We start from the raw sequence: 9,908 nt of genomic DNA, 5'->3' as shown, positions 1-9,908 counted from the left end.
GGTAAAATAGTAATTTCCTTATTTTTGGAAATATTTGTAGTAGCACAGATATGAACTTAGATACTTGGAGGGTACAAATTGTAAAAATTCCAGCTTCAACATTTCTCCTACCACATCCTGCTTAGGAGAACCATGGGAACCAGCACTGTTTGTTTCTAAAGAGACATATGTTTCTGTCAGGCACAAAATACAGATAAAATGAAGGAGCTTCAGTAAGCCAACTGGAACATCAGGTGCTGTGTTCTTCAAGTGATAAGCTTCAAGCTTTGGTGTTCTTTATAGTTTTTGACCATTTTTTATCTTCTGCATTTTAATGAGGTCTTAGTTATAGAGGACATTGGGGAGAATTTCTTCATAGAAAGGGTGAATAGACATTGGAATGGGTTGTCCAGGGAGGTGGTGGAGTCACTCTCCCTAGAGGTGTTTAAGGAAAGACTGAATGTGGCACTTAGTGCCATGGTCTTGTCGCAAAATGTGGAATATGTAAAATTTCCTTAAGAAAGGATGTGCTATAACATTTGATCTTTGCATACTTTCAAGCCTAACCAACAAGAAGGGAGATCTAATTGATGGGAGAACCACTAACAAGCTCTAAGGATTCTCCAGGTGTTAGAAAATCAAATTACTTGTTGGTAGAATGTCAGAACCCAGGACACCCCTCTGGGTGCCCTGGATGGCCCGAGCCCCTGGCAGGGGGCTCTGAGACCCTGGCTTGCAGCCAAAGACACAAAGGGTTTTGATATTAGCCCATGGAGCAAATTACCAACTCTGTATGAAGAATAACAAGTCACAAAAGTTTAGATAGCACAATAGCAGTGATCACAGGGTGAAGGGAAAAATTTTGAGATTTTGTACATGGGGGTTTGGGACTTTGTACATGGGGGTCTGAGGCTGCAAGATGGAGGAATCAGGGCGTGCCTTGTCTTTCTTCCTTCTTCTTCCTAGCCTCCATGATTTGGGTGATGTTGGCACTTTTAGATTGGTTTAGAATAGACCTGACTGTCTAACATAGGTAATAGATATTGGAACAGAATTGTAAATATAGTACACGTAGTTTTTAGTATAAAAGATAGCACCAACCTTGTGGGAGGGGAGTGTGCCTTTGGCTGACCTGCTGAACAGATCTCGGCAGGCCAGACAGAAAATGTTCTAGATAACAATTAACAAACAACCTTGAGAACAACAGCCGAAGACCTCTGACTCCTTCTTGGACAGCCGGGTTGGGAAAAAAAAACTTTCGAACACATCTGCAGAGTCGCCCAGATAGCAGAGACTCTCAGAGTAGAATTACCTTGTTAAGGTTTAGGGGTGGAAATGCTTCAGTGATCTCAGACCTGGGGGGAGGTTGAAGCTTGGGAAGAAGGACACACCCCTGATAGTGGACACAAAGAATGCAGAATTTATGGGCCATAAAGACATACGACAGAGCCCCCAAGATAAGGAAGAAACTAATAAAGAGAACTCAGCAACTGTGCTGCAATCAGTTGCAGCTGGGTAAAAGGTGACTCCGGAGGGGGAAGATCATGGACTCACAACACCAACCCAAGAAACCACCAACTCAAATAAAGACTGAGCACACAGCCTAACAATATGAGGAGGACAATCTTTAAACAACAGAATACTAATTAACAGGAGAACTTGTGGTTAATGGACACTAATTTCTTCGCTGAAATGTGTAAATAGCGTACAACGTATAAATAAAAGTTCTGATAGTGTGTGTGCTTTATTTGTAGCATACCACCCAGGCTTGTGCAACTCTGAAATAAATAATCGACATCTCTCGAGTGTGCATTATTGGCGTGTTGCATTGGCGTGTTGCACACCAGGTAATGAATCCGAGTTTTGTGGGCAGTCTGGTTGACAAGGTGGTGTTTGGTGACAGGTCGGACTGGATGACCTCAGAGGTTTTTCCAGCCTCATTGCTTCTGTGACTCTGCGGTTCTGTCGGTCGCTAAATCTTATTAAAAAGCTGACATTTAAAAGCGCGTGCTGTTCCCTTTAACCCTCCCTTGGCAGCCGCGCCGTTTGCGAGACACCAAAAGCCGGGCGCTTGCCGAACGTGGACGTCGGGATTCCTGCTCCGAGCTGGAAAACGGAACATCCTCCCCGCCTCCTGCGGGGCGATGGCTGAGGGACGGTCCCGCCGCCCCTCTCTACCGCAAGATGGCGCCGGCCCGGCCCCTCAGCCCGGCCGCGGCCGGAGGCTGCGCCAGGGGGCGCGCGCGGCCCCGCTCCGTCCCCGCCGCCGGAAGCGGCGCGCGCGGGGCGGTGGCGGGACATGGATCCTGAGGAGGAGGTGCCTGAGCTGTCCGACGGCGAGGGCGCCTGGAACGACGACGAGGAGGAGGAGGAGGAAGGCGCTGCCGTGGCCCAGCAGACCCGCTGCCTCTTCTGCGACAGGTGAGGGAACGGGGACCGCGGGGCCCCGTGAGGAGCGCGCTGCGCTGGGTGCGCTGCGAGCGGCCGGGCTCGGCCCGCGGAAGGATGATCGGGATTCCCTGCTTTGTAGCCTCTCTCTGTGGCCTGTTGATCGCATACACAGCCTCTGTGGAGCCCAGAGTGTGTTAGATTCAGATTGAAGGAGGGAGTAACGTGGTAATCCCCTTCCCTCATGCTGAAGCAGCGAGGAGGCTCTTCTCTTTTTCATCTTTTCCCCATCGCCAGTATCGAGGTGAGAGTTTTCATTTCGATGCAGCCGATCAAACTGTCCTACCCACCTTGTGTTGGTGTGGTTTTTAGATCTGAGGTTTAACGCAGGCTTTGCTCTCAGACAGTGTTTGGAAGTTAGCAGGATCTGTGGTTTTGTCAAACAAAATTTTTGTGTTCATTGGCTTTTGTTTCAAAATATTTGACAAACAAGGTAAAAGCTTTGTGAGGCATGTGTGCCAGTGTTTGGTCATCCTTTCTCAAAGGCAGGAAATGTGTTCTGAATTGCCCAGTAAGTCAGAACAGAGCATATAGCACTCATAAGTTAGAACTTAATGTGTCAAGATTGCATATTTAATAGTTTGTTATTTACAGGTTGTTTAGTTCTGCTGAAGCTGTGTTCTCCCACTGCAAAACAGAGCATCAGTTTGATGTTAGTGATGTGATCCAGAAATATGGTAAGTTTTTTTCATGATTTGTCATTTCCTTTTGTGTATGAGCATCTCATTTAAAATAAATTGCAAATATTAATTTGTTTATAACTGATCTCCTGGTTTGCAGCTGAAACTTCCAAGATTGAATAAGATGAGCTATTGTAGAAAAATGCTTATACATTTTCTTTATGCTGGCTGCTTCCTGCATGCTTTTTCTACCAGTAAAGCTCTCAACCGGTGATAAAAATTAGATTGATCTTTGCTGGCTTGTGTGGATTCCTCGCTGCCTAACTGATTGACCTGAACCAGACACTACATGATTGACCTGATCTGACCTGATCTGATCTGCTGGGAGCTCTGGCCTGACCAGTGATGCTGTTGTTGGGCTCAATGATTAAGAGAGCCCCATGGCTTGTGTCCTTCAGATGATCACAGGAAGGCTTACCCTCCCGTGTGTGTTAAATTCTTTTTAGTCAAGTTTAAGGTTGGCTGTCACTTGAAGCAGTCGTTATATATTGTAAGATCTAGTCTGGTCTGTTTTCTGTCTAAAATCCAAGAAGAAGTATTTTGGGTTTATCTTTGCTGTTCCTGGGGAGAGAACACAGTTAAACTACTGTTACTTTTGCCAAGGTGGCAATTTTAAATCAATATTGGTAGGTATTCTTGGTGAGTAGCATCATTTTACATTCTTTTAAGCAGAAAGCTAATAATATGAACAGGGGAGCACAGCAGCCTAAAATGTCATCAAGGTACCTGGTAGGAAATAAGAGTGTACTTGCTTGCCTAATGAATGAAATCCCTGTCCATAGTTCCCATTTGGATGTGTTCCATTCTTAATTTGTGGCAAATGTATTTGCCCTGAGGATAAGGATTTCCTGGATTAGTCCTAAAGAGAAGAAAAACACAGATGGCAAACTTAAGATAGGAAGAATGCACTAGATAGTGATGTACACCCAAGGGGAAGTTTGAAACAATTACCAATTGAACAGGTTATTAGTATTCACATAACTGTAAAACATGTGGTCTTTTTTGTAATACAAATGCTCTCCCTTTTTTTTTTTCCACTCAGGACTCGATTTTTATGGGTACATTAAACTAATAAACTTTGTCAGATTAAAGGTAGGTGTGACACATACTACTTCTGTGTTCTGACTCTGGAGGATAGTGATGTGCTTTCAGTTTGCTCATTTGTAATAATTGTGTGAGATTTTGTATTGAAGTTTTAGAAAAAGAAATCATGGGAATTAAAGTAGCTGTTGATCTGTTTATCTAGATATGAGGCTGTTTTAATTGTAAATATATTTATTTAATGGAAATTTTATTTTCAGAAGGAGTTGTTGAGATTTGCGTAAAGCCTCCATGCTGTGTAGTATCATCTTGTTTTATTCAGGTTTTTTGGGTCTTTGACTCTGCTGTCTCACTTCAGAAATGGGTTCACTTCTCAAGAACTGAAGTTTCTCAGTCCTTGCATGTGTGTTGATGTAAAAACCTTTCCTGAGGGTATGAGCTGGCCAGACCCCTACTTAGTAAGGACAATAGCTGATCCCTCAAGTTACAGAACTTAAAACTCTGCTCTGCTTCATATATTTTGTGTGTCTTGTGACTTTGTTCCTTCATTATTCCTTAAAAGTTTAGGTTAAAACTCAATACCATCGTATCTTACTAAGTAGTTTTTACTTCAGTCTTCAAATCTTAAATCCTCGAGTAGTTACTTAATGCATAACTGTAAGAGTAAACGCAGAAAGGCAAAAACTGAAGTCCAAAACTGACTTCTCATTTCTTAACCAAGTATTAACTGGATGCAAACAGGAGAGACAATACAGTGTTTCTGACTTCTGTTCCTACAGCATTGTTCGTGTAACAACTCCTGACAGGATTAGTATCTTGGATTTATTGATTAGCCAAACACCTGAGTGAACTTGGTTCCTGAGAGCAGTGCAATCCTGCAAGTATCCTTCAATATCTGTCAATGTGCTGTGCATTACTGTTTGCACAGAATTCCTTGATCCTGGAGTTACCTGGGCTTTCCCAGCCTTTGCTACAAAGCTCCTTCAATAATACCCTGCATATTTTACTTGTGAATGAACACATCTTTGCCTTGTTTTATTGAATGAAATTGAAGGGCTGGTGTTTTCAAAGAAACTTAGTGTACATGTTCTTCTCCTCTCTAGAAGCCAACTGGAGCATATTTGAGTTCTCTCAGCAGCCCACTGCCTTGGGAAGGAGACCAATATTTGAAACCAGAACTTGAAGATGATCTCCTTCTTCAGTTTGGTAAATAATTGCTTCAGTATGACTCCTGCTTTGTGGGGTAAATGTGGTGTTATCGGAATTCGTGACATGTGAAGCATTGTCCCTGTAACTCGATTTATGTATCTGAGAAAGTCCACCTACTAAATATATGTAATTTAATTATATCTAAATCAAATGTCTCTTCTAGAACTAATCAAACACTGGTATTTAAGGAAGCTTGAATTCTGGATTTATTTGCCTTAACTTAGAATATGCTTCTATCATATTTGCTTCTTCTGCCTAGGCTTCTGTTTTGTAGTTAGCCCTGTCAAATTCACTTGTGCCTTTTGTGAAATAACCAGCTTGTACAAAGCATCCAAAGACAGAAATAGCATGAAGTGTTTATGATCTGCTGCAAACAGATCATAAACATGATTGGTAGGTATTCTTTTCCTCCCTGTTTTATCAGACATAGAAGATCTTTGTGAACCTGTAAAAGTTTTGCCTTCTAATGGCTTAAGTGATACCATGGTGCTCCTTGAACAATTAAAACGTGCTGAACAGAGAGCCAGAGCCGCAGAAGCAGCCTTGGCTAGAGCACAAGATGACCTTCAGAAAATGAAGTAAGTGTCTGAAGTTTCGGGCTGTTTTTGTTTGATGTGTTTTAGGTGAGATGTTCATGTTCAAAGACAAATAGAAATTGAAGGAAGTAGTAGAATGTAACTATGAAATAAACCTTGGGGTGGGACTGTAGGTTTGACTTGTCTGTTGTAGATGGTTAGTAAAAGTCTTATGCAAAAACTGCACAGATTGTAAGGACAAAGTATGCTTAGGAAAGCTAAGCAAGCACATCACTCAGGTTTTTTCCTTCACACTACTCTTTGTTTTTGAGATACCTTTCTGTTAGTTCTTTAGATGGGAATTTAAACACTGAGGATGCACACACAGGAGAAGAGAGAGAGACTGGCAGATTAAATACAGGACTCCAGAGATGTTCAGATTTGGCTTCAAAAAGTAGTTGTTAGTAGAGTTCATTTGCAGTTTGGAGGAACTCTCAGTGAAATTAATAAATCAGCTTTTTTCAGCTACTTTCGTTTTTGGTGTCAGATGAGGGTAGTAAGAATATACAGTCAGCTACTTCTAAATCCTGAGGTCTGCATATGGATTGATGATGCTCATGCATAACACAGAAATATAAACTTCATTTAAATCCCCTACAAGCATGATATTTCGAGATCACACTGACTGGGCACTGAGGAACTGAAATTATATTTAAGAGACTTGGAAAAATAATTCATGTTCTTTTGTGTGAGAAGTTAATCAGAAAACCCTTGTGTTGTAAAATACATTTGAGTGTTTGTTGTACATTTTGACAGTACACACTTGCAGCTACAGGTAACTAAGTACACCAAAATATTTAATGTATTCAAGTCCTCTCAGCTGTGAACAATTATTTATGTCAAAAAGGATCCATTTTGTCTTCAGGTGAGTTGGAATTTTGCACACAGTGCTTTTCTGGTATCTCTGTGTACATTATGCTTTAATTGATCATAAACAGCGAGAATGAAAGAAGTTTATCATTGTGCTTCAGAAACTTGGGGATATTTTCTGTGTGTCTTTTTGCCTTCTTTATGTTCCATTCATTTTCATTTAGAACAAAAAACCCCTCGCAGGTTATCGGTAGCTATTTCTTTTGAGCTCTCTAAACTTCAGTGAGGCTTACAGATTTTTTTGATTTTGTTTTTGGAAATTAGTATATCAAGTTATATGCTCTTGTATGAGAGAGTCTTTAATTTTTCTTTCTCAATGCAACCTCTTCAATTCAGCAGGGGTCGGCTGGCAGCAAAAATAGCCAGATGTAGATCTGATGAAGCAGCACAGTTTTAAATTATGGACAGATGAGTCAGTTGCATTGTAGTAGTCTAAATGCTGTAATTCAGTGGTTTGTGCTAGAGGTTGTTCCACAGAATATCATCTGCTCCCTTTCAGATAAACCTCTGTGAAATAACAACAGTAGCATTTCTATAAATCAGATCACCTCTAGCGTTAGATGTAACTTAAGAGATTTAAGAGCACAGCTTGTCTATGCTGAGTTTTTTAATCTGTCACCTCTTTAGAGGTGATGACTTTTGTTTTTACTTACCTTCTTTCTTGATTAAGAAGCCAGCAGGACAGCTCTGTTTTTGGAATTTCTTTGGTGTTTGTGTTGCATACATACATTAAAGGATCTGTTGGCTTAAATAAATATAGGAAGTTTCTGAAACCGACAAAATTTCAATACAATATCCCTTACCATATTCTCTTCCCCATCCAAACTAGCTGAGCAGGGAAGTATTTGAAATATCAGGAGTGAAATAGTATTTTTGGTTTTGTTCTTCTATAAGGACGGTACTGCTAATGAGATTGTTCCCTACAGTTTCTATATGTGAAGTTCCCATTTAAGAAAGTTTGATCACTGTTAAAGGTGAGTGTCAGAGACTTTGGAGTAGTCTAGGATGCAGCTGTTGTTGCTATTGGACTGTAGGCCTTGGAGGAATATTGTCTGGCTGAAGTGTGTTTGCTTTTTCTCTTCATTGTGGGTGTAGTATGATTTGCTTGTTAACGTCTAATAGTGTTTTCATTATAAACCCCTTGATTTGTGTATTTTGTCATCAAACCTGCTTTGAAGAATGAGAACATGCAATCACAGAATGGTTGAGTTGGAGGGGACCTTAAAGCTCATCTAGTTCCAAGCCCCCTGCCATGGGAAGGAACACCTCCCAGGTTGCGCAGAGCCCCATCCAGCCTGGCCTTGGACACTTCCAGGGATGGGTCATCCACAGCTTCTCTGGTCAACCTGTGCTGGGGCCTCACTGCCCTCACAGTAAAAAAATTCATCCTAATATCCAGTCTAAACCTACAGTCTTTGAGTTTAAAAGCCATTTGTCCTTGTCCAGAGTCCCTGTCCATGTTTCTTGTAGCCCTTTTAGGAACTAAGGGGCACAGTGGATTCACTCTGGAGGCTTCTTTTCTCCAGGGTGAGCAATCCCAGCTCTCTCAGCCTTTCTTTATGTGCTGAAGGAATGCAGGACCAGGGAGGAGGAAAAATAAGCAGCACAAAATTCAAGTAATAAATTGAATTCTAAGCTCTTTTTTCTTTTCACCCAAATGCCTCAGTTTTGAAATGCTTTCTTCTGCCTTCCAGTAGTCACCCAGCGTTGTGTGGGCTGCAGTTCTGCGCTCTTTATGTTGAGTCCATATCTGCATTACACAGCCTGAAACACCTTGACACTGTGGTACTGGCTTTTATACCAGCAAGTGCAAAATATATAATTCTGCCTTAAAAATAGAAACTACTCCCCAGTATTTCACTGCTGATAGTTGCTTGCTGTAAGCAGAAAGCTGGGCTTGCCGGAGGGTGCTGGAGGGCCTGCAGTGCTGCAGCAGCCCCGAGGAGCCTGCAGAGGGAGGATGTGCACACCTAAAGCTGCTCCCATTGTTGCCCAGCCCCTGGGCAGCCTGGATTCCTGCCTTCTCCCAAGCCCTTCAACCCCCCTACCCAGCCTCCTTTTCATGATCCCATAAACACGTCTCAAGGGTATATTTCAAATTGATTACAGACAATTTGCTCAGGATTTTGTGATGAACACAGATGTCAGGAGCAGCTCGTCATCCAGCGCCATTGCAGACCTTCAGGAGGATGAGGATGGTGTTTACTTCAGCTCCTATGGGCATTATGGGATACACGAGGAGATGCTAAAGGTCAGAAAGACATCGCCACTGCATCTTTGTAGCACTAAAGAGGAGAGGTGGAAGGAAGTGGGCTGTGTGCCCATAAATATACTGCAGAGCAGCTGCATTTTTAACCCTTTCTGTCCAGGAGAGGTTTTTTGGTGGTAGCTAAGCTAAGAAATAATTTTTCAGTTTTATTTCCTTTGTGTAAGCTCTGTTTACGGGAAGCATTAAGAACAGAAAATCATTTAAAGTTATGCTTGATAGTACAATACATATGCAACAGCTCTACCTTACCAAAAGCAGCTTTTTCCTGCTTGTTTAAAACATGAAGGATAAAACATAGTACAGACAGTGAATATTTTTCTTTAGTTTTGCATTTTCCTTATAATTGAAATTTGTTGGACAAGACCATTTCTCAATTATTATGGTTTTCTCTTGCACTTTGTAAACAGAAAATATCACTTGTGTATGGTTTGGTGTATTGATAGCATGACAATGAACTGTCATGTTCATGAACATGCTGGAGCAGTTCTTTTCATATGCTAAAGAGTAAAAAAAGTTTATGCTCAAAACTTCTCCAAGGCAAACCTATGTATGCCCTTTTAACTTTAAAATAAGAGAAAACAAGCACAAAGTCCAACAGCTTAAAATTAACTTGTGAATTAAAATGTCTTAATGCTTCCTTTCAGAGAAGATGTCATAGTTGAGAGAGTTATAAGCAGTTTTATCATTGTAAGGCATAAATAAATAAAAATTCCTGTCTAAAGTCAAGGCAGAATACAGAGCTGTGAAGTGAGTTTGTGCCTGCAGCTGGCATATAAAGCTTTCAGCTTTGTAAATCATTTAGTGGCCCCAGTGCAGAAATACACATGAATATGTGTT

General features: G+C 41.4%; 1 protein-coding gene across 2 annotated transcripts in view; it reads left to right on the top strand.

Annotated features, from left to right (window-relative positions):
* The first annotated feature begins 2,233 nt into the window (after positions 1-2,233).
* The window catches only part of PRMT3 (protein arginine methyltransferase 3), a 57,000-nt gene continuing 49,325 nt past the window's right edge, over positions 2,234-9,908 (top strand). Inside the window, exons 1-6 of one of the 2 annotated variants that reach the window (XM_038138135.1) lie at positions 2,234-2,400; positions 3,022-3,104; positions 4,150-4,199; positions 5,252-5,354; positions 5,782-5,935; positions 8,912-9,053. In XM_038138135.1, coding sequence (XP_037994063.1) covers positions 2,279-2,400; positions 3,022-3,104; positions 4,150-4,199; positions 5,252-5,354; positions 5,782-5,935; positions 8,912-9,053 — 654 coding nt within the window. In that variant the 5' untranslated portion in view covers positions 2,234-2,278. The remainder of the gene's footprint in view (positions 2,401-3,021; positions 3,105-4,149; positions 4,200-5,251; positions 5,355-5,781; positions 5,936-8,911; positions 9,054-9,908) is intronic. The other variant, XM_038138134.1, reaches the window with a different exon arrangement.

This window comes from Motacilla alba, chromosome 5, assembly GCF_015832195.1.
Source record: "Motacilla alba alba isolate MOTALB_02 chromosome 5, Motacilla_alba_V1.0_pri, whole genome shotgun sequence".
Lineage (NCBI taxonomy): Eukaryota > Metazoa > Chordata > Aves > Passeriformes > Motacillidae > Motacilla > Motacilla alba.
Note: the sequence above shows the minus strand (reverse complement) of the source record. Positions and strands in the feature narration are given on the sequence as shown.